Raw genomic sequence first — 25492 nt, 5'->3', positions numbered from 1 at the left:
TACACGATTTAACCACTAGAGGGCAGCAGTGTTAAATCATTTAATGAATCATAAACATTACACGATTTAACCACTAGAGGGCAGCAGTGTTAAATCATTAAATGAATCATAAACATTACACGATTTAACCACTAGAGGGCAGCAGTGTTAAATCATTTAATGAATCATAAACATTACACGATTTAACCACTAGAGGGCAGCAGTGTTAAATCATTTGATGAATCATAAACATTACATGATTTAACCACTAGAGGGCAGCAGTATAAATCACAGGAGCCCAAATTACACACTGTCCAAAGTCGCCATAACCACTGCAAGTCGGATCTTGCAGCATTTCGATGGAAAAAGACACATTACAGACCCAACAATGTACTAGCAGATGTTACCATGGAGCTAGTAGCTTCAGAAAACGCTAGTACTTAAAGTACAAACCTTATCTTCCTCTTCTATAAGCCGTAAACCAACGTATAACCTTGCGTAACTGAGCTACCCTCATGCTCGGTAGCAGCCATTACGCACAGTAAGTCCGCTACTTACATACCACGTCTTCGACCAAAAGTGTATCGCATTAGTCTACGTAAGAGACCACGAATAAGCCGAAATGCGCCCTAATTGTGCGGTATCGAATCCTGCCCGTATCTGTTTTGACTCGGTGTGATCGTCTTGAAATATGTACGTCAGCAACTAAAATAACCACAGTAAGCCTATATTAAAGCATTGGTGGAAAGTTGATTATATTTTCTTTTATTAATCTGAATCTTCAAAGTAGTGGAGTAAAAAGTACAATATTTGCCTTTGAGGTGAATTGGACTAGAAGTATAAAGTAACATGAAATGTAAATACACAAGTAAAGAATAAGTACCTCAAAATTGTAATTAATTATTGTCCAAACTAAGGACCTTATGTGATGATGAAGCAAACAAAGAATGTGACTAACAGGATTATTATTTATGAACATAGTTTAGAGTTCAGAAAATCCTCTCTTGGGTAGCTATTCAAAGTTGTAATTTTTTTGAGGGAAGTTGTAATAGCTAAATAATAATAAGGAAGACGATGAAGAAATCAACACAGAAAAGTCAGTTTTATACTTTTTAATGTAGAAAAACAACAAAAATGACGATAATAAAGTGTAACATAAAGGACTTAAGGTATTCAATTCAATTTATTTTCGTACAGCCCAAAATCACAAATTTGCCTCAGAGGTCTGTACACGTACTACATCCTCTGACCTTTGACCCTCACATCAGAACCGGAAAAACTCCCCCAAAAAAAACTTTAACAGGAGAAAAGAGGGAGCGGTATAAATAAACTACATGTAATGAAGGTAAAGTGCAACATAAATAAAGTGAAGAAATCAAGAACACAGAAATATCTGAACCTGTTGTCTATTTCTACATAGTTGAAACAACATGATGATAACAACAGCAACAAATTGTAACAGAAGCGACTTAAATAATCAGAAATACAGTAAAAAATAATGAAGAATATTCTGTGTACATAAAGCTTATGAGCATTGGATTACTGGTGTGGGATCATTGATCAGGTGACAAGACCGTCAAAGTGAAGAGACAAGATGGTCACGGATCAGATATCCAACAATATTTTACACACGCGGGCCGGGCCTTAAAACAGTGACCGTTGTAAAGCCAAACCATTTAACAGTGCAAAGAATTTCAAAACACACACACAGTTCCAAACATATTAAGTTGTTGGAGGGTTTTCACCTCCTGGCTTTTTTTTCCCGTAACCCCGCTTCTTCAGCATCGCCCTCCATTCTTCAAATGAGGGTCAGACTCTGGACAGCACCAGCTCCCAAAGTACTGAAGGTGTGATGTGGCTTTCTGTCTTTGTTGCACTTTCTGCAAAGGATCACGTCTGTCTTCTTCACGTACTTTCTCTTGACGGTTCCACTTTGCTCCATATCTTTTCTTCTTTTCCTGTACTGTTGAGTACTGTAAGGAACAGCTTGACTGGATGTGTGAGTTGAAGGTGGCACAGCTGAAGGTAAACTGGGGTTGGGGGAGTGGAAAAACATCATCTGTGAGGTTCCAGGCACTATAGGAAGCCCCATAGATGGGAAAAAGAAGGGGAAGGAGACGGGCGGTCTCTTCTTGAGAGTTGCTTCTCCTGCAGTGTTTGGTGGCAGGATGAAAAGGTGAAGCTCAACCAAACTGCCAGACTGCAGAGATGGCCCTTTCTGCAGAGCCGCAGGAAGCTTCTCTGGTCCTGCTGAGGGTGCATCTGGAGCTGGGATACCCTGCTGCAACATGTTTTTTTCAAGTGCCCTGCCACGCCTGCTGAACCTGGGAAAACATAAAACAACCAATATTAATAAACAGATTGCAAACAGCTGAATACCGCTCCGCTCACTCCTCTTCTTCCAAGACTGTTGTCACGGGGCCTTCACATCTACATGTCAATGTAGATGTGAAGGGCTCATTCTAAGTGAATGAAAACACTAATTAAAAAAATAACTACGTGATAATCCACTGACAACATAGTTATGTTAATTTCTACTAATATATCCCACATAATGCTAAACACATTGTACATTTAAGCAGTAATACGCAAGAGTGATCAATTGCTATGTGATCACGACTGTGATGCAGCAGCATGACACAGCAATAGATCACACCCTCTTATGTATGCTTGCTTTTGTAAAATAGATTCTTCATTTAGATTTTCATTTCATGTGTTGAGCCAGCCATCATGCTATGAAAACAGATTACAGCTGGAATGCAAAAGTGACTAATGGAAGCGATGCAGAAAACATGCTCTGCATAAAATATGAGTATATGAAGCATGCTCATATACTAGCCATTGTGTGACAGTTGCAGCAATCAACTAATCAAGGTAGTTTAATCTTTAACAATGTATCTATAATGCAATATATATATATATATATAAACTGATCTTTTTTGTATCCTCGATCTTCAAAGTAACAGGTAACTGAAGTTATTAATTACATGTAGTGGAGTAAAAAGCACAATATTTGTTACTGAATTGTAATCGAGTAGTAGTGAAATGAACGTTACAAACAGGTGTCCAGTAACGTTGTTACGTTATTGTAAAGGTTACGACTCACAGACAAGAGTACCGTTTCATTTTAATTTAGGTCTTGTCATGCTGTATGTAACATTACTTTATTGTAAATGAATGAATACATAAAAAGAAAAGTAAAATAACAGTAATGGCGGACAGTCCCACTTAACGTTAGCTCGCTACGGTAATCAACAAGCGGTTTAGTTTGTTAACTCTGTTAGTTAACGTTAAAGTAACCCGACACAAACATAATATCAGTAACGTTAGACCTAGCTAAGTAACCTAAGTACTAAAATCGCTATCTGTAATGTAATACAGTGATGACAGGTGACGTTCGTTAGGACGCGTTTCATCGTTAGTAAAGAGTTACCGAGCCACGGGTCATTCATTCAAATATCGATATATCTCAATTCATTGATATTGACAGTAGCTATAAAGGATTGACTTACTTTCGAAATGTTAAGATGAAAAAGAATCAGGCGGCCATTCTCGTCCTCCACCGCTGAATATAATCGTTTTCGGTCGTCCTCGTCATTCATCGTGAGTGTTCGCGAGCTCGAAGACGCCGATTGGTCAATTCTTGGTTGATTCTTGGTTGCGATACGAGCACCGATTGGCCGCAGCGGACACTTCCTGGTTGATTTGTGGTTACAGACTGAACAGTGATTGGCTTTCACAACCAAGAATTAGGTCGACTTACGAGCTACATGGAGCGCCATATATATATAGTTTTTGCAATTTGCAAAGGCTAAAAATAAAAGGAAAATAATATATCAAAATATAAAGGGAGAAACACCTTTAGTGTGTCAGAATATCATTTGGTTACCATGTGTCCATTTGGGTCTCCAAATATCCTTTTAGAGCTCCGCCTGGATCTCTTCATGGAAGAAATACTGTAGAATGGTCATACTTTGTCCAATCTTCTTCAAATTTGAGGCAGTTGTTCACTGATAGTGTAGTTACAGCCCTATACTGTCCTTTACCTGTACAGATACAGCCACGGGCAGTTATTTATACTGAAAGATACTTTTTTATTTTATGCGGACAAAAATCTTCAATTTGTACTGACTCCAAAGGCCCACTGCTCTGTTTCTATATGACCTACAGGTTTTCTGACACTTTTGATGCATATAGTCACAGTGGTTCAGAAGCTACAGCCATTTTAATTTGGGTATGTCATTTTAGGTGGTTTTGCTCCAAAATAGGGGTAGAGTTGAACAGGTAACAATATAGTTATTGAATACAAATCAAACCAAGAGTGAGATCAATTAGTTAAACTAATAGTGTTAATATTTGAATGGGCCCCGGGACACTTTGTACTTGAAAAGTTGGGCCCCGAGGTCAAAAAGGTTAAGAACCCCTGGTCTAATACACAAAAAGTACGGCGCAAAGATATTAAACCTTACAAACACAAGCAGGGGATTATATTTAAATAACAGGATTTGACATTTCATTGTCGCACATTAACTGAAAGTGGAGATTAATAATGGTTATTGGAAAAATTGTGAAAAAACACTATAGTATGTTGTCTTTTTTTTGCTTGATGGTGCACATGTACAGTACACAAATGAGATGATTTACAGGCAAGGAGGTGTCTCTGCTGTAGTCAAATGTAAAGTACATTATACACATTTGCACATAAAGTATAACACAATTATTAAGTAAGTGTGTTTCTAGAAAAGCACTCCGATAACTTCAGTAATACGTATTTACTATTCATGCTGTGCAAGTAACATTTAATCTAAGAGCTATGCCTACATGTCTTCCACCCTGGCGACACCGTTGTGACACATTGTCAACATGTCAGAGACTGAACTGTACCTGAGCTGCTCCCCTCACTCGGCCCTCTGCTGTAGCTCTTGGGCATGGCTACGGACTGTCGAGGTGATGAGCTTCCCAGAGCGGTGAGACCTGAGGACTGGGAGACAGAGCTGGAGGGTCCAGGAGATGGACAGGGGGACAGACCACCCGTCTTCAGATGGTCGTTCTCAGCCTTCAGGTTCTCCACTGTTGACTATGGACAAAATCCAAGAAGTGGGGAGAAGTCATTTTCATAAATCATCCTTCCATAATACAACTGCAGTGGTGTTTTTTAAACATCACAAGATCATTTTTTAAGCAATAAAAGATGTCAGTTTGACTTGATAACATACAAGAGCACATACCTACACTCAACACGAACGTTGTCCTCAACATAATCATTTGCACAGTGTGGACATTTTTTGGAAGTAAAAAAATCAAAGGAACAAATCACACATACTTGCATGTTGCACATGGCGTCCTGCATCTGCTCCAGCTGATGGGCGGAGCTCAGAGCCTCCAGGCGGACGTCTGTCAGTTTGCGCTCCTTCTCCCACAGCTCTGAACGCAGGTCTGTTACAACGTTATCATCACCCACCTCATCTCCTTCACAGAGTCTGGAGATATTCAGTGCAAATAACACAACGTTAGAGACGGGAGGAAGTGGCAAGGATCATTAGACAGACAGCTGTTTGAAATATTTCAAATGTTAAATCAAAGGATAACTTTGGTCATTCTCAACCTGGACCCCGTTTTCACATTTTTGTTTTGTTTCTAAGTGACTTGTGGAGACGACATTTTTAAATTGGTCAAGGAATGAGGCATACAGCTGCAGAAGGCAGTCGCTAAACGAGTTAGGACATATCGAGCAATTGCGCACCCTCAATGTACGTCCACTTAAAGTGCTTGTTTTTGCCACTGACAACATTATGGAAATTACTGTTTTTCTTGCTCCCTTAATACTGGACGAATTTTAAACATAGATACAGTAACATGAGCACAGACAGCATAGAGTCTTGTAATAATCCACGGTATATTCACATCAATTTTTTGGCAATGAAATCTAATCATTATGTCATAACACAATTCCAACCATCTGGTGTTGGACCGTTCAGTTAAAAGATCATTGCAGGGAGAGGTTTACCCTGATGATGATGCAGAGGCAGAGGATTTCAATGACAATGGAGGGTTGTTCCCACCATGGTGGACTCTAGGGGAGGAAGGTGCAGAGGATTCTGGGGTGGAAATTTCCTCAATGTCGGCATACGGTCCAGCCTGCTTGGAGCCCTTCTTGCTAAAGGCCTTGTTGAAGGAGCTGCGTAACTGTACAAAAAGAAACATGGGACAGAAATAGGTCTAAAAACTACACTAGACTATAATTCAATTGACAAGCAAATCTTGAAAGCGCTTGTGTGAGCTGCTTCTATCAGATATGTTTTCCACTGAGAGTTGTATTCCGCATTTATTCTTAATTTATGTTGCCGCCTAGTTTAATCTATTTTATAATTATTTTTAAACAGTGGACAGACATAAAAGCCCAACCCTAACTTGGTGTAATGTTTAAATGAATTGAAATGATTAAAACAAAACATATAAGTCAATTTTATTCATACAAAACATTTCCATTTAAAGTTTCTGCAACAGTGATACTTACTACTCATTGAACAGTTTGTAGTTTCCAGTACTACAAAACAGTTTAACATAAAGTACATACACCCTGATTCTGTAATTTAATATAAACGGTTTATTATGATCAAACATGATATACACTAAAGGGATTATGTGTATTATGTTTAAAAAGACGCAGACGACAGAGTTTCAAAATGTATGACTCACAACGTGCATGCAGACTGGAGAAGGCTGTGGGGGGGGGGGGGTTAGGGTATATTTACTGTAGCAACAACACTTACCTCAAAGACCTAAAATAAAAAGCAGGGCAGCATGAGGGAAAAACCAGAGTCATACTTAATAACAGACTTGGAACAAGATAGGATGAGAGAGACGAACACACATGCAGGAAAAAACCACTAGAGCTGCAGCTGATTTATTTTTTTATTTTTTCGTATCAAATATAGTGTAATATAAACTGATAATAGCCATAATTGTATTACATTTATATTTTTTATTCAAATTGTTATTCTCTATTTCACACGAGCCTTTTTAGCATCTTGTATTTTATTGCCGATATTGTTCCGTATGAACTTGACATTTTATAATGTGGGGCTAATCGAGACCATGACTGAATTAGCTTTAAGTTTGATGAATTTGACATTTATATCTGACCAATTAAAAACCCAGATGCGCTGAACTGTTCAATTCAATCAACCAAAAACGGTTTGATAGCGTTCATACCTTTCTCTAATGATCTGAAGGAAACAACCGATTCGTAAACCCTGGCAAAATAATTCTTAGAATGTATTTTGATGTAGCGTCTCACCACACAGTGCAGTAGGCTGGGACTCTTCTGGTCAGTGACTGGCAAAACTCAGATACACCCAACAATATGTCTAATCAGTGCGGCCTCTAGATTCTGCCTGTGTGTTCTCACCCAGCTCTTCTTCTTCTTCTTCTTGGCCTCCTGCTCTTTCAGACTGCCCATACTCGAGTGGCTGGTGTTGCTGGTGAGGCTGGAGATGCTTTCGGACGAGTTCTGCCGATGGATCAGCGGTTCTAAATGGGAACACATTGATTAATGAGAGGGAAGCTTTATGAAAGTCCTACGTTCATCTTTGCGTGCGTTTCGTTTATTGTACATCCCCAGAATATTCTGTACCTTTAGGTTCGATGTCCGGAGTGCTGAGAGCCTCCTGAGAGCCGAGAGCCTCCTGAGAGCCGAGAGCCTCCTGAATGATTTCATGGGTCTCTGTGTTTTTCACCCTAAGAACCTCGATGGTATCCTTCAGCTCAGTGAGCTCAGAGTCCTGAAGAAGGAACATATCAATATGTGTTCATGTTAGCTCACTGAACCAACATTCAACATGTTGTTTTTATCTTTTTGGAATATGGAAATCCTGCTATAGGAAATTTTGACCCACAACTGATTTCCAGAACGACTATGTCACCTGGTAGCGTCTCTTTCACTGACAGCATCGAATATAAAGCAGCTGAATGATAATCGGACCAAAGGTTTATCATCATGTATTTGTTGAGGCTGTAGTAACACCATTGTGTCTTTAGAATAATATTCATTGCTTGTTTCTTTAAGTGTCATGGTTTTTTAAATGTAAACTGTCACACATGTCTCAGTTGGTTTAACAATCATTAGCATTGCGACAAATACCTTTTGGTCTGAGGAGACCGACAGGGTCTGCAGGCGTGCCGTCATCAGCGCCAAACTCTGTTCAAATGCTGCTACCAGATTAGCCTTTAGAGGAAGACACAGAGGTAGGAGGAGGAAGAGAGAGGGGGGGGGTTGAGACAGCAGACAAGTATGAGTCACCGGCTGCATCGAATCAGTCTGCAGCCTCACACGCTCACAGCACATCAAGCAAATGGCTTTCTCCATCTGCTGGGAGAGGAGGGAGGGGATGGAGCACTGGGCAGCTGTGGATGATGTCAGGGATGAAAGGGGACGTTAGGGTGCTGGTGGTGAGGGACGGCAGGGGTGTGACATACCTTGCCAACCATCATGTAGCATGTTTGACCTTCAGTCTCAGATATCGCACACTACTTTGGCTGACGATGGCGTGACCATTTAGAAATCTAAAAATCCATGGCTGACACCGCCATAATGAATTTGTTAAGAACTTATGAACGATTCTACATGATGTTTTTGTTGGAGCTTGCTTATGTACATCTATTGAATAATTGAATACGTTGCTACTCCTTGAATCTGTCTGAATGTTAAAGTTAGTATTTGCGGTATCTTATTAGCCTTCAAGTCTCAGAAAACTATCAGGAATATTCAGAATTGGTGCTGAGAGAATTAGTTGGTTAATTAATAAGCAGATTGACAGAAAATGAATCATTTTGATGATCATTTGAAGAATTTATCAAGCCAAATATGCCAAATATAAGTAGACAGAAAATAACAGTTAGTTGATAACGTGTCGACATGCTTCAAGGTAGGTGATGAGGTCAGCTGAGACAGCAAGCCCAACAGAGATGTCAGATGACAGCAGCTGGTCAGCTTGACGTCCACTCAGAATCATGCAGAAGCGTCAGAGAGCGCTCTGGAAGCAACAGTCCAACAAACCTGGCCTAGCTGCTCCACCCAGCATCCAAAGGTGCAGGTCAGCGGGAGGCAGGCAGGCAGGGGGGAAGCAGCAAGTCCAGCAGTCAACACGTCCAAAAAACGTAAAAGAGAGGGACAGAGGCGTTAGGCGTGGGCTTGAACTTAAACAGCAAAAACATATACAGAACGAAACACACACACACACACATACAGGTAGGCTGCATACACTCACTCAGTATAACTCCCAGGTAAGTTGATAAGCAACGGCAGAGGGCAAAATGTTCAATAGAAGGCCGTAGTTCATACGTGTTGTCTATTAGATCAGGATCAGTGGTGAGGTGGTGTTAAAGTAAAAGTTGAATGTGATGGAAACAGCCAGGCTCAAGCATCTAGAAGCTGCAGGGTGACACTAAGAGGAGAAGCAGTGGTGGCTTCATCAAGGCTACAAGGACTATAGCAACAGTGGAAAGATGTGAGTGGCAGTGAGATAACTGAAAATAGGGCATGCCTTCTGTAACATAAACCACAACTGGGGACTTGTTTTGTTTTGTTTTGTTTTCCCTTCATTCTCCTACAATCAGCTATCCAATAAAGGCATAAAATGCTCCAAAATATTCAAGAAAGCCACAAGTGTTGGGTCGGTTGGTAGATCCTAGATGCGTCATGATGTCCTTACTCCCCGTGAGCCGGACCGAGGCCAGAGTTATGCCTCGCTATCTAGAGTCATCCACAGTGATGCTCCTTTTCTTAAGTGAGCAAGGATTCACACCATATCTTTCCCACATCTCACCCTCACAGAAATGCAGGGCAGATACTAGATACACATGTTAAATGGGGTTTCTGTATGTCAGTTGGTTGTGGGCTACAAACTCGTTGACTTAGTGGAGGTATAATTTACATTTTGGATTGATCACACTGATAAAAGATCTCGCAAGCTTCCAACACAAACAAAACATCTTACAATAAGAGGCCTAAAGGGCATCTAAAAACAATTCAAAATAAATCATACATACATTGGCAGTAAGCTGCATGGTTAAGTCGGCAACCTTTTCCTGGGAAGACTCCAGCTCTCGCCTCAACTTGCGGATTTGCTGTGGACAAATTGAAAAGTAAGCCCCAGCAGTATGGACAATATACAAAACCTCGGACAAAAAGCCAGTGCTGGGGATAATTCAGCAACTGAATGTGTTAGAATTTGTTGTTTCATTTGTTTAACAAAACAAAATCTAAAATATATCTTATATCTATATATATATGAAGGAAACCAAAATGACAGTGGTATATACTCTCCAAACCAAGGGCAAATGTTCAATCAATGGATGACAGTGGGACTTTTCTCATGCACTGGGAATTTTATGAGGTCTGAGAATGTCTTTATTAAATGATAGCAGGTGGAGCTAAATGATAAAGAATATTAGAGATAAGACAATATGAACTGAGATCTGTGGACTTCACTGAGCACTGATAGCATCATCTGGTGAATGGACCCCGTCTCAACAGGAAATGACTGACAGATGACGCAGAGAAAAGACACAATGTGAGTTGAAGAGTCGTGGCATGTTGGCCTTACCTCCCCTTGTATCCTCTCCTCATTCTAACGAAGGCATGGTGAAGGCAAATGAACAATGAAGAGGGATAAGTTAACTTCAGGGGCAGTGACGAAAACTAGTAATCCACAGAATCACTGAACTTTTATAGAGACGATAATGCTGAAACAGAAACGTGGACGAAGCACCGGATAGCTGTCCAATCACAGAATGCAGTATGAGGTCACTAAAGTGTTTGTAACCAACTAGGGAAGGCTTTAAGGTCACTTAATATAATGCATGCAAGGTTTTCCTTGAAGACAGGACAGCGTGTAAACTGAAGTCACAAAGCACTGAACACCAGCAAAAGTAACAATATACTGTACATATTGGTTGTATCTACTCACCGCGGAATGGTTGGATGAAGCGTTGGACGCCAAAGAGAGCACAGAGCCATGCACTGAAACAGGCAAGGGAGGGATTTGACTTATTATTAAAATATACAATTCACTAATCCCTGCTATCCCCAGTCACAAATAAAAGACTAACGCGGGGACATTTCTATTACTGACAACCCTTAAGACGATGTAATATCTCAAACTCAGTCAGCTAATTAAGAACATATCAATGACAGGCACATTTCCCAGACATGATTTACGATTTGATGTAAACAAACCTTTGTTATCGCATCGAAATACACTAAGAACTTGGAGTTTGAGCTATAAAGTGTATTAAAAAGCCTGCAAATTATCTGAGAGTGAAAGCAGGTTTGAATTATTAGTGGAGAGACTCCTCATTTGTTTACATCTGGACCACAGATAGTGCCTTTCAGTCCTTGTATAACTCACTGTTAATCAAAATTGAATGCACCAAGACTCTCCACTTTTCTTGTTCATGAAAACAAATGTCCTTCTGGCATTTTCCTCAACAGATTGGGTGCTGTACGAGGGGACAGCTTTTGTTTCGTTTGAGGCCGCGTTGGGCGACTCCCCTGCAGGGGGGGCCCCGCGGAGCAGGCTCACCATCATCCCCGGGTTCCCGGAAAGACCCGCACCGCATCATGCTTTTTGGCCGGTCAGCCAGGGACATACTGCTGCCCAGGGGGGAGGATCCATAGAGATCGCAGGCTGACTCACTGGGTGGGCCTATGCTGTTGGAGCGCGATATCCTCGGGGTGCCACTAGAAATTGGGGCAACTATCATACAAGAGAGATGTTTGGAAAGACAGTGAGTGAGTGGCACAGATAAGGCCGAAGGATGCAGTTTTGTGTAGCATCTCTCTCACTCACTCACACACACACACACACACATCTAGGTATAGCATGCTTATTCTGATGACTCAGTGAAAGAAAACACTACAGTTCCACAACAGTCAAAGAGATAAATATAGCCTGACATGACCCCCTATATCGGCAGCATAATTCAGACTTAAACTCAAGACTATATGAGTGCAGATGTGGGACTGTAATATTCACATATAATATAATATACAATATTCACAGTCCCATCTGGTACCATAACCATTTTGATGACTTGATGTATGATTGACAACTTGTGTCAACATTTTCCTAACTTTAAAATCTATGCCAGACATTCCTCTCAGTGGGAACTTAATATCGCTGCCCTCAATAATAATCAACGGTGAGATGGCTTATCACGGAGCTCAAGTCTCATTAGTTTCAAAGCGGGGTGCGTTTTTAGAACTTGGCAGCCAAATGGAGAGAGCAGACTCACCCACGTTGGTGAGAGGAGCCTTGCCGGAGGAGGGGAGGAGGAACGTGCGGGTGGGAGAAGGCAGCTGGGGGGGGCTGTCGCTCTCAGTCATGCTAACTATGTTGTGGGAGTGGCGTCTTTCCGGTTTGCCGTCACTCTCTGACAGGCTCGCACCATAGCGTCTGAGAAAAGAAAAGTCGTTTTTTAACTTCCAACAATGAAGAGACATCACAGTGTGAGATTTCAAATAAGATGCTTCGACTGTAATTGTTATGACGTACTCTAAGCCTTTCTTCGGCAACGTATTTCTGTCTGTTTGCAAGCTGTGAAGAAGAGAATAAAACATTGATAATGGAGGTCAAACAGTCATTGGGAATAATTCTAATAAAGATGATCAAACTTGAAATTAATATATTAATTTTAAGCTTTTTCACAGGACAACAAGGGATCCTCTTCTAATCATTTTTGTCTATCTTGCCCATATGGCTTACTGGGCACTTTCATACACAGCGTGGGATTGCCTGAAAGTACTGACCATCTCCACCTTGACAGACAGAAATTTTCCGATGGAGCCGGCCCTTCCATCTTCTAAATGACACATCAGAGTTTCCGTTCACGGAAAAGGCACATAAAACATGATTGGCTGGTATGTCTGCCGCCAAGAATCTTATAACCCAAAGTTGGATGTGTTCACAGTGAAACAGTGGTTCCACTGCCCTCTGGACATTTTGTTTCGCACACTATCAGATGCTGGGATAAATGCAGTTCCTTCTACCAGTATCGGTTCATAGGAAGATGGAAAAGTGGCTTTTTACTATATATTTTTAAATTGACTGTACACCTTTGATACATTAATGTTAGATATTACTTACCTATCTGTGAGGTTGAGGGATGTCCTGCTGCCGGCTCCCCAGGTTCCCGTACCCCTTTCGTCCTTGTCATGCATCTCAGTTCTGACAAACCTCCCACTGGAAGGTACGCTCATCTGGAGCGGCAGGGACTCCATGCTGCGGTGCATGCCAGACAGCTTGGGGTAGAGCAGGGGTGATCCACTGAGACTCAGGCTTTCGCTGGTGTAGGAGCCGGGGGAATCGATGTGGAGCACAGGCGCCGGGCTCGGGGTGAGGCGGCAGGATGTGTGGGAACCAACCAAGTCCTGCAGCTTGGAGTAAGGGGGTACTTTGGGCGGGAGGTCCAGGAGGGTCACACAGGAATCAAGACTGTTGAACTTGTCCAGGTGAGCCAAGCTGGGTGGACGACCCAGAGACTTAGTGTTCAGCATCCTAGGGATCAGGCATGAAAAAAGATGTTATGATATAGAAACTAAGTGCATTATGGGTATTCATTTCAGTTCATTTTCTAACTTCTCTACCACCAGCCATGTAGATAATTGTGGTTATATTTTCCATGGTTTTGACATATCTGTCTCTAAGAATTCTGCCACTAAATTTCAACAGAAAAATAAATCCAAGGAAACGATCTTCCCGTTAGTCTAAACTGATAGTGAGCTCTGTGGATTAACTGGAGTAACTGGGACACTGTTTGTGGAAAGAGATATAGCTCTAAAATTTGTTTTTATGGTTTTAAATCCGGTCTGCACCATGACATTTCATTTACTTTCATTGGACAGTGGTGGTGCATTAGGTGGCAGCAGAAATCCTGAGCATATAAAACCACAGTTAATGTAGCGGCATGGTTCGATACCTAAGGAGAATAATCCCTATCAAGTGATATTTAAATGAGACACCTTGGTGTGGTGGGTGAGGACAGTTCTGGGTATTTGCTGCTGCTGGTCCGTCTCAGGCCGTGCAGCTTCATAGTGGACTCCCCAGTGGACAGAGCCTCTCCTTTCAGAGAACCACAGTCTAGGTCAGCCTTGGCCTTGGCTCTCTCCTTCTCCTTCTCTCGGTCCGTCATGTTCACTGGGCCTGTGCTCGTTCGATTAGACATCTTGCCGCTGCAGCTACCGGGCTCTTTAATCCTGGGGCCCGTGGAGGACATGGGCATGGGTTTCAGGGTCAACAGACTGGGGTCGATGGTACCGCTGACGGGCCGAGGCGCAGAGCGACCGATCACACTGAACGTGCTCGATTTGGCCGGTCGAGGCAGGCTGCGGTACTGAATGTTGTTTCGGGTGTTTGGCCCCAGGAAGCTCTGCTCGCTGCTGGCGTCAAAACTGTTCTTTCGACCCGAGGGGTTCCCTCCTCCGACAGGCTTCATAGGGATGCCAGAAGACCTCGGGGTTTTCCCCACGGTAGCAGAGCCACTGGAGATGGTGGCGCCCCCTGCTGTCATCATAGTGGCGGTACCGGTGGCTGTTGGTGGCTTCTTGTAGCCAAAGGAGGCTCCGGCAGTGGGTTTAACTAAACCTGAAGGGGGCTTGCGGTGCTCTCCCTGATGATCCCTTCCAGCATCTGAACGAGACCGTTGTAGACCAGCAGTTTTGAGGGAAATCCTGGACTTATCAAGTGGCTTCTCACTTTTAGGTGCTACATAAAGAAAGAGATTTCATAGTTTAATAACAATATAGAAATGTCAATAACAATTGTTGTTAAATGATGATGATTCTTCTTGTTACCACCATGACTCAGAGAAGGAAACGCTTCTCAAAAACAGGCGGATAAATAATGAATGGACGGACAGACGATGGGGCAGTAAAACCAGTAAACTTGGACAAACAAAAACAAAAAGAACCCCACTTACATGACTGCAGCATACATCAATTATAGTATAATTTCACATAAAAGCAAATGTATATATCCTTCCATCCATTACAGCTGAGATAAAATACAAGCAAGAAACATCTGTATTTACTTCGAGAGCTCATGTGCCTGTGACGTCAAATGTGACTCACCAACTTAAAAGGATCTTATGCTGAATTAAACTAACTACATTTTTTGGACCATATCACAGGACCTATCCGAGTGAAAAAATCAATCAAATCAGATCCAAATGGATCATTAAAGTAAAAGCACAGAGCTGGCAAATATGTAGCGACAGAGAAATATTAAAAAGGGATTTCTTTTTTCTTTTTCTGCAAAACTGCAGTCAAGCGTACATACAATCAGATCTAATGTTAAATACTTCTGTTTAAAGCTAATAATACACAGAGGAAATTAAAATGAGAGGTCAAGAAATGTTGGTATTGGAACTCAATTTCAATCGTGGCATGTTTTGTTGGGGGATTTAATACATTTAGTTGCTGCCGATGGCAGACACAGCGTCTCTGCAGACATGTACAGTAAGTAACCGGCCTTTCTCTGAGGTAATAGCAGAAACGTGGCTCTGGGCTCAAAGCTGATTTTTTAATGACATAGATGTAATGGTGCATTTTTGCTTTAGTATACTGTGCAACAAATCAAAACCTGGCTCACGCTAAGAGGTTCATCTTGACACCAAGCAGACATCCGCCTTGGCTGCTCTAAAAACAGGCTGTTTTACATTTGGATACAGCATACAAAGAGATAATGGCGACATAGATTTAGTAGTTAAAACAAGTTTAAAAAGCAGAAGAGATAAACCAAATTCCTATAGGAAAGGAACAGCAGAGAGGAGAGCAGGCTGATGGAAAGAGAATGTACCATTAGATCTCACCTGCGACTTTCAAAGTGCTCTGAGAGGTGTGGGTGATGGGGGAGGTCACACCTATGGGAGGATTACGACCCTTCTTGAGACTACCTGGATGACCCAAGCTTTGAGGCTTCCTCAGTTCTCCTTTACACCCTGAATCTTCGCTGAGGCTCGGAGGCTTCTTCCTCCACTTGCTTGGCGCCTCCGTCTTGAGACTCCCCGTGCCGTAGCTGCAACTGTCGAGCTTGTGGGCGGCTTTGCCATCCTCGCTGTACCACGAAAGTCCACTCTCCACCAGGGAGCGCTTCTCTGCGTCAGTGCGAAGCTGCGGAGGGAGGGAAGAGGCAGAGCGCGGGGAACCGTCAGACATGGTCTGTGTTATCGGTGGAACCGACTGTTTGTCTGTTATCTTTGTTTCATCTCAGCTGCATTCCAGTGGGGAGCAGGGAGAGACAGACTGATATGTCCCGAGCAGATTAAAGAAAGCCACAGAGGAATACAAAGGAATGAAAACAAACCTCCCCCAAAGAGGTGTATGGATTTAACACTTTCAGAGATAAATCAACACTAGAATAATCAAGAAAAATGAAGAATAGAGGATGGCTTAAGCTGTAAAAAACTGTACAGTGGGCAAAATAAAACAGCTATATACTGTAATAGAAAAAATATCATGTGGTGCATTGAGGAGGTGGCACTGAGGACAAAATTGGGCATGCTGCTTTTTGGCACCCTATTAATATAAAACAGAGTGGCAGATGGCTCGTAGAGTACCACTAATTTATTTCTCCCAAGTGAGCATTCTGTAAGTAAGCAAAAAGACAAAATGTTTACCTTTGTAAAAGGTAGAAACCACTACTACCTTTATCTAACGTGAACATGAAACAAGTTTGATCTATTTAAACATCCCCTCTCAACATGTTGCAAGACATCATTTGCGTCTGACATGGTTTTTTTTACCCCACAAAAAAGTTAGTTAACTCTCTTACTCATTGCCTTTATTGGACAATTCAGGATGCATATGTATACGTGGCAAACCTCACACTCCTAACATGCATGTGTTCAAGTTTTAGGTGAGCACGGAGAAACGTTCCACCTTCCAATGAACCTTAAAACAGACTTCTAGTGTGAAACCCTGCACATACCTCATTCCGCACAGTGCAGGTCAAACAAGTGAAGTAACAATAAGCAGAACACATTTTTCAGTGAAAAAAAGGGGCTTTAAGGCCCAGTGTAACAACGGGGAGTTCACATGTAATTTCTTGAACACGACAAAGATTGATTACATTGTGACAGACCGAGATTCTCTGTAGTTTAATTTTAATGACAGAGATGAGGTCTGCGCTGCCTTTTTGTGGCTTTGTCAAAACAAAGGACTCACATTTAACACACAATACAAATTAAATTAGACAGTGTGAAGTATTGAAAATGCCTAGAGAAAAAGTCTCGGCCTTTCACAAAACAAAACAAATAGCAAGATGGAAGGGAAGCCAAACGCTGTCACAGACGGTTAGCTCCAGTATTTCAGCTCACCATAACAGAGGAGCTGCGTCTGGATCCCAGGGGTGTGCTCGGCAGGGAGCTAAGGGAGGAGCTGACGTTGAACTCCTCTGAACTGAGGTTCTCCGAGCCATCGCCTTCGCCGTCGCTGAGCCCGCTGCTGATGGAGCTGCTCTCATCCCACCTGAAACGAGACAGGACGACCACTTTGCAAAAAATGTGCCGCCATCAAGTAAACGGCAGCCGTGTGAATGTGCAGCATGGCTGCAGAAATCCGGGTTTGAAGTGAAGAAAAGGCTGGCAGCAAGAGTGACATGTCCATCTGCCTACAGTAAGCTGTCCCAACATGGCTGCAGCTGCTTTGATTCAACCAATACATCAGAGCTCCAAACCATATGGTGACCAAAGACTCAAGTCCGGATCTTTCTGTATTAATGAAATAAAGTATGATTTTTTTTCCACTTATTATCTAATTGACTCTGCCATGTACTTGTTCCACAACTTTTATCACATCAAACAGTTTTGATTGTGGCGCCAGAGGTTGTAGTTCATTAATTCTGACAAATTCAGAATCTGTGAGCGCTCCGTTAAATCTATGATTGTGTTAATATAACCCACCGATCACGAACTTTAAGCCAAGCGGTGAATGACGCTTTTAGCAAACCACGAAATCTTAATTGAGAAACTCGTAGCTAGGAGTCAAAATAAAACGGTCAGTTTGGACATTTAATTTTGAGCTAAAAAATAAACTTAGAAAAAAAAAATATATATATATATATACTGTATATACTGTGTATATATATATATGTATATATAAGCTGTGCCATAATATAATAAATGCCAGCAAAGCTAATGATTTAGGTTGGCAAACACATTACAGTCTTTGATTGCAGCTTCAAGGGAAACTTTACAGGATATGCTGATGAATCTCGCTGGATAAAAAGTATGGCAACTGACAGCTCTGGGTTTAGACAAAGAGGTCTGGTATGCTCTGAAGAAGCAGGATGAGAGGAAATCGGAGTGACAGTCCTCTAACCCCTCCCTGACCCTTCCCTCAACCCCACAACCAAGTCGCCCTGAAACAGATGCTGCCAGACTGGCCTCTCGTGTGAGGAAAGCAGGGACAGCCTAGAGAAACTGCTCACTGGGCGTCAGGTCTCTGGAGACACAATATTTGAATACATTTAAAATGCAGATCACCGGGTAGAGTTCAACAAGAGGTATAGCCTCTCAATCAACCAAAACATCACAGGAGGGTGATACAATTCCATTCACAAAGGCAGTTTAAAATTGAAGAGGAAGCCATTGTATGTGCTTTAGAAGAGCAATAATAACATGTTGAATTTGAAAATTATAAGAGTATGGAGCAACTGTGGCTAAGTGGATAGCAGGGCCGTCTTTCAATCAGAGGGTCGGCGGTTAAATCCCCGGCTCCGGCTCTGCTAGTCGCATGTCGATGTGTCCTTGAGCAAGACACTTAACCCCAAAATTGCTCCCGTAGTTGTGCCTACGGTGTAGAAATGTGATAGAATCTGAATTGTAAGTCGCTTTGGATAAAAGCGTCTGCTAAATGACTGTAATGTAATGTGATGTAATAAGAGACTCAAGTCAGATTTGCATGATTACGTTCCCCATCATTACTACTGGCAACCACAGGTGGTAATCAAATGTATGTTGGCACACAAAAGAAAATGTGGCACAGTGGAAAAGGTAAATGAATAAGACCCTTTAAAGCCGAGTCACTGCTTGAGCTGGATCCGTTCTTTCCCCTTTCTTTTGGCTTCCCAAACGGAGCTGAAAATGCTCTCTGTGGCTCCGCAGTGTGCAATGAGCCGAAGGCAAGGAAACTGGGATTGCGTAGAAAAACACAGGGAGACAAAAATGGCCCTCACACGTTCCGAATTGGACTTCCTCAGAGGCGCAGCTTGACACGAGCAAGGAGAAACATGAGATTAATAAAGGGATTCTTGAACATTTTGAAATGTTTTCACATACCAAAGAGAACCATTTTTGATTTACATTAGGCCCAGATGTTCTCGGTATGTTCGAACAATACCACCTCTGTCAGGGGGCGACAGAGCGGCCATGAATAACCCCCACAGTGATGTCAGCCTGAAAGGAGGCAGGAGGGCCTGTGGATTGTTGACATTACAAGCCAAAAAGTGTCTACTCTCAGAGGCGAAATCTAGACAGGGAGAGGGTGGGAGTATAGCCTACGCCAGCAAAGCGCATACTTCATACATAGGGTGGTAATTAACTTTCTGTTTTCCGTGGCACAACTCCAACGTCTCTGATTTGTGTGTCTGCGCTATTATTTGCGTTGGGTTGCTTGGAAAATGTTTTGATTTAAGAAGACTAAGGGATGACTGGGTGCGGTAGAGCAGGGTGGGGACGTTGCAATCACCAACAGCATCACTAAAAAACACACACATCCGAGGGGCTGGCTGCTGCTACCGAGACGTGTGTGGCACACACTGCAAAGATGAACAAAGAAACAAGCCCAGAACTGATGCATACACTGTATATAAGCTCGAGCCTGTTGCAGCTATGAAAAGCAGATGAAACACAGCAAGGGGAATGTAGCTTGCAGTTCATTTTTCTGCATAAAGGAGAGCGAAGACAAAGCTCCTGGGGTGCATGCCTATGGCTGAGTGAGCGGTGAAGACGTCCTCTATTATACAGATAGCTGTGGTTCTCCTCCAAGAATACAATGTGTTTCCACAGATGTTATAGTTCCCAGTGCCAAATCACTGTCAACGCACTTCTCATGAGTATTTGTTTGACTTCATGGCAACATAATACACACATGTATAACCCTTCAACAGAAACTTTAGAAGCTCAATTCAAGACACTTTGCTACTTAACTGTATTTTTGTCGCGACTAGTATTCCGGCATCGTTTTTATTATTAGAGTTGCCTACATCCAAAAATGTAACTTATTGAATTAAGCCGAATTCATCCTCTAATTGGCTATGTTACAATACTGTACTGTCAATCAAAACTCAGGTCATGCTAAGAATAAATCATTTTAGCCCGCAGTCCCGTTAACCACGATATAAAACCATTAGCGTTAGATATTAACCTTTGCTACAAGGCAAGTAAATAAAATGCACAAGTTAAAAATTTCGTTGTTGGAAATTCGTAATGATATATCATCTTTAACGTTACCTTGGCGTAAAAAGTAACGTCCTCTTGGCTCTTGGCGCTGACTGCAGCGGAGGCACTTTGCCGATCAAAACACGTCCGCTCATTAGTGACCGATTTGAACACAACTTGTGTGCTGCCGAGATTCAAATTCATATCCTCCGCAAGCAAAGACCCGCTTTTCTTCCCATTCAGCGAGCAGAAAGAAGCGGTCTGCGGACCGGACAGGCAACACCCCCCTTTCCAAAGAAATTAAAAAAAAAGGAAAAAGAGGCAGAGAGAGAGAGAGAGAGAGAGAGAGAGAGAGAGAGAGAGAGAGAGAGAGAGAGAGAGAGAGAGAGACCCTGATGCTCCTCTGAGAGATGATGGCCAACGGCTGTCTTGGTGAACTATTACCTTGTGATCTCATAAATAGATACTTCATTTATCATATACATACTGATTTATGTATTTCATGTACTCAAATATCTAACTTTGAAATCAGATTAGCCAAAAACGTTGGAGAGTACAAGCATGCAGTTTTTCCTCAAACTAGCCTATCTATGAATAATGGTCCAAATGTTAGCTTGTGTGAGCAAATTGCCAGATACCAACCGAGACCACAGGAGAGATAGTAAATTATAGGGCCATTTTACTAAGCTCAGTTAAGTCCTCATAAGACGCAGGCTAGTTTGTGGCTGTAGCTTTCCAGTTTTAGAAAAATAACCCGCATTAGGTCATCAGGGTTCACTTGGCTTTGGCATTGAGACTCAAACATTTAAACAGAGAGCCGGCATTACAAACCGAAGGTGTGGCGGTACTGAAGTAGGCATTTAGGAGTTACATGATGGGAATTGTAGGATCCAGCGTTTTGTAACGTGATCCATACTAAAATACTAAAAGGCAGGATGTCTCAATCTCTGCTGCTTTACAACTAATATACAGTACACTGTACAGCCACATTTGTCACTGGGCCGACTACAAGTGGGGGTCTGTGTGAGGGGGGTAGTAAGATGGGCTCCTGTATCACTTTGCCACGCTAGATATAGCAACTTAAGTAAAACTTTTTTTGTTTAATACTACAATAAGCCCTATTTGCTAGCTAGGCAGTATTCCATTGGTATTCACATGTTGCTCATTGTCTGCTGTAGGAAACTAAAGCGATAAGTTCTGGGCAGATGTTACGATATATTGAAGCTCTTCTGATGAGTACTGGATGGTGTTCATTGCTTGTATGAAACGCCTCAGAGTAAAAAAGCAGGTCTTAGGTCCATTTCAAACTCAACAAATGCATTCAAATAAAGCTTAGTGATTTAGATTAGTATAAGTGATGTCTCATGAAGTCTTGACAGTGATCGTCAGGGTTTTAACCTTTAACAGGAAATCAAATTTAAAAGCCCACGCAAATAAACTTTTTTGTTTTTTTTAGATCAGACAGTCTTTCACATTAAACAGATCACAATGACGACTGCACTTAAAAGTAATATGTGTTCCATCTTCATCCCTGCCCTCCTCGGGCCTATAGCTGGAAAAACTCCGTCCAAGGTGGCCTGAATCACTGCGAGCTCTGACCACAAAGCCACAGATGACATGAGGACCGCCAGTGAGGCATGAGTAGCCTTGGAAAACCTCCCTCCCCCTCTCATTAGGAGTGGAACAGTCTCACAGGGATGATCTCACCAGATCTCAGCTCTGTAGACCAACTACTCCGGGAGGTAAAGGACGTCTCACACCCTGTTCACGTCCTAGGCCAAAAATCGGATCAGTCGACTGTTAAGTCAAGCTTGACTTATTTTGGTTCAAAATGTTGGGCCAAAAGATTGTACGTGCCAAGAATCTGTGCTCATTTTAATCCTGCAGGAGATCAATTTATTGACCTTTATGATGTATTATAGTTTTAGGCTGCCTCGGTTTTTTCCACCTTAGGCCACATCTTGTAATATTAATAGAGCTATGTATGGAATTTAACAGTGTTTTTTCTTTTTGTTGAGAATAAGTCAGTGTGTGTACCAGACAAACAGGCATTTCTCATTATCTTTCACAGAGGGAGATGCTCGTTGGATAAAAGATTGTTGTGTCTGCCTCTATCCTTTGTCCCTCTGATCATCAAGAACTACGCCTTTCCACAAAAGCTGCACAAGGGAAATGTATTTTGTCGTGGAATATGTTTGCTTTTGTTTTGCCGTATCACAAATAACTTTGGAACAAGTCGTTGAGGTGGTGGATTGGTTAAAAACACACGCTTTCACCCAGGGCTGCTGTTCGTGTCCCTCATGAAGAAAGTACTTTTGTTACCTAAACCTAACAAAGTACTTTAGTTTCCTAAACATATCCAAGTATTTTTGTTTTGTTGGAATTTCCGTTTACTATATGTTTCAAACAGTTTCAAACCGTAACCGTAATCCGAGAGAAAATATGTTTCGCTCGAAATGTAATTGAGAATGCAGTTTAGTTAAGACAGGGTTGGCTTCTCTGCTGTTGCTTGTTTTGCTAAAAAAAAAGAAAAGAAAAACGAATCAAACTAATATGTCTTTGCCCAGAATGATGAATGATATGAATTGTTTGCAGTCTCCTGTTTATCTCAGCCAGGCCACACAGAGCGGCTGAATAAGCTGTCACCTAAAAAGCCTTGAAGTCATGTTAGTGCTGTATACTAACAGCTGTCCCACATTGATAACAGAGTGGCTTGTGTCCAAAACATCCTTAGCATGTTTTGCTAGTTGGGCTATTTACAAACTGTTAAAATAGAGATCCATGGGTGGTCCTAGCTCCATGAGGACCTTTACAATAAACCCGTTTCGTGAGCTGACCTTTAATGTTGTGGCTTTTGATCTATTGGTGAGGCCTCTCTCTGGTTCAGTAAACTGTGCTGCAATATGGGAGTCAACTAAATGTATTTAAAAGATATTGGAGGAAAGAAAGGGCAGAGACATTAAGATCTCCAAGGGAATTCCTTGATATATTTTAAATGTTCAGCTCTAATTGGCAGCTGTAACATTAATGTAACACGGTAACAACCAAAGAGCCGATATGAAGAAACTTAAAAGGTATGAAATGATGATTGTTGTGAACCTCATTCATAACAATGGATATTAATATAACAGCCTCTACTCTTCTGGGAAGGCTTTCCACAAGATCTGGGAAGCTGGCTGCAGGGATTAGCTCCCTGCATTAGTGAGGTTGAGCGCTGACTTTGGGCGATAAAGGCCGGGCTCTTCCAAACCTTGTTGTTCCAGTTCATCCTGAAGGTGTCGGATGAGATCTGAGGTCAGGAATCTGGGACCGTCTTCCACGCCAAAAAGTGGAAAAAACACTTCCTCATGGGCCTCGCTTTGTGCACAGGGGGAACTGTTGTGTTGAAAAAAGGAAAGGACCTTCCCCAGACTGTCACCATACACAACAAGGTCTAAAATGCATCATTAACATTTCCCAAGGGCCCTAACCAAAAGCATGAAAACAGACACAGGCCATAAAGTATAGTATGTGGAGAGGGGAGACATGATGCATTTTCCAGCCACTATATTATTTATGAAACTATTCCATAATAAGAAAACATACATTCTGAACAGGTGGAACTATATCCAAATAAATGTTTTCAGTTAACCTTAAAACAGTTGATAAAATAACATAGTAAACCTGGATGAATTTGAATTTGTTGCTGCTTTACAGCCTGTTTCCATGTGGTGTCATGACATTAGATTTCCAGCAGGGGGCATCATGAGTTAAAGCAGTGCCTCCTCCTATAGCTGCAGTGTAGTGTGTGTGTGCTCTGTAAATGTGTATTAAAGGAGGCACCACATGGCATTTAAAAGGAAAGAAAAATAGCTCTTCCTCTACTCAGTCGATCCAATGGTACAATGTGGGGGATTATTTCAGAGAGACAGCATCACGGGCTGTTTAAGTATCATCATTCAAACAGGACTATACAGATTAAAAAGCCGGCAGAGCTTTGCTTCAGCACATCTCTGATCTTCCCGGTGCCTAATTTTGATCCATATGGAGCTTGACCATAGCTAGGGCAAATAAGATTGGGCGTCATCACAGAGCAGTGGTGTATCCGTGTGGTAAATGTGTCTGAGAGAGTGCATGTACCATCTCCGCAAGGCCAACCTAGAAAATGGACTCGTCGTCTGATTATTGGACTGGAAAATGAATGTACAGTCTCCATCAGCCTCAGACAGGAAACTCTCCCCCCTCTCAGCCACGATATAGCTGATGCACACTTCCTCCTGAGACCCCGCAGTCTCAGGCGGTGCCACATTTACAGCCTGAGAGTCTGATAACTCTGCTGTCCGGGTATCATGATGTTGCACTACGACAAATTGATATCAACTTGATTGATATGGCACTAAAACACCGAACTTGAACCGTCTGAGTAACGCAGATTCAGTATCAACACGGAGTTGAAGCAGAGCCAAATACGACACAGAGCAGTATATTAATCTGAACCCACCAGACTTCAACAGCCACACTTAAAGCAGATAATCTGACATTTTTTGTACCGACTTCAAACAAACATAACAATAAATGGAGTATCATGGATCAACACATTCCACGTGATTCAGATTTTGAAAAAAATACGATACAGTGAGCCATCATATTTTTCACCTGAGGGGCTGAGTATTACGCACTGGTGGGATCCAAACTGCACACGCAGACGACCACACGCAGACATGATACAGGGGGGATTCATACTCCCCTGGGGTGCTGCTGTAATGGTCCATTACTCACATGGCTGAGGATGCTGGTGGAGGCAGATATGGGGGTGGGGGGGGGCCTTCTGGATCCAGTATTTCACTGACCTTTTGGTGGAAAATGAGAGTTCCATATTGACCCCAGATGTGTTCAAGCTGCTGACTGTGGGAGCCTGTTTGCGCAGTCTGTTTAACAGTAACACAGTGGGTGCTTTTCTTTATGGCTCTTCCTTCAACCATTTCGCAACATATTCAGATTACAAATTGACTCAAACATTTCAAAGTGCATAACTTTATCTGTGTGTATGTGTGTGTGTGTGTGTGTGTGTGTGTGTGTGTGTGTGTGTGTGTGT

The 25492-nt window shown here is 42.1% G+C and overlaps 1 protein-coding gene across 15 annotated transcripts in view; it reads right to left on the bottom strand.

Moving 5' to 3' along the window:
• The window catches only part of nav1b (neuron navigator 1b), a 67561-nt gene that overhangs the window by 8928 nt on the left and 33141 nt on the right, over nt 1-25492 (bottom strand). For 4 of the 15 annotated variants that reach the window (XM_031871660.1, XM_031871661.1, XM_031871669.1 and 1 more), the window contains 17 exons: nt 17356-17506; nt 15850-16150; nt 14003-14744; nt 13128-13538; nt 12277-12578; nt 11565-11738; nt 10950-11002; nt 10587-10610; nt 10030-10107; nt 9038-9046; nt 8123-8206; nt 7616-7763; nt 7391-7512; nt 6753-6761; nt 5987-6165; nt 5303-5459; nt 4864-5056 (listed from right to left, as the gene is read on the bottom strand). In XM_031871660.1, coding sequence (XP_031727520.1) covers nt 4864-5056; nt 5303-5459; nt 5987-6165; nt 6753-6761; nt 7391-7512; nt 7616-7763; nt 8123-8206; nt 9038-9046; nt 10030-10107; nt 10587-10610; nt 10950-11002; nt 11565-11738; nt 12277-12578; nt 13128-13538; nt 14003-14744; nt 15850-16150; nt 17356-17506 — 3137 coding nt within the window. Of the gene's footprint in view, nt 1-1278; nt 3676-4863; nt 5057-5302; nt 5460-5986; nt 6166-6752; nt 6762-7390; nt 7513-7615; nt 7764-8122; nt 8207-9037; nt 9047-10029; nt 10108-10586; nt 10611-10949; nt 11003-11564; nt 11739-12276; nt 12579-13127; nt 13539-14002; nt 14745-15849; nt 16151-17355; nt 17507-20490; nt 20736-25492 lie in introns of those variants that run through there. The other 11 variants (XM_031871665.1, XM_031871668.1, XM_031871662.1 and 8 more) reach the window with 9 other exon arrangements.

This window comes from Anarrhichthys ocellatus, unplaced genomic scaffold, assembly GCF_004355925.1.
Source record: "Anarrhichthys ocellatus isolate YVR2014 unplaced genomic scaffold, GSC_Weel_1.0 scaffold60, whole genome shotgun sequence".
Lineage (NCBI taxonomy): Eukaryota > Metazoa > Chordata > Actinopteri > Perciformes > Anarhichadidae > Anarrhichthys > Anarrhichthys ocellatus.
This window is presented reverse-complemented; position numbering and strand designations above follow the sequence as displayed.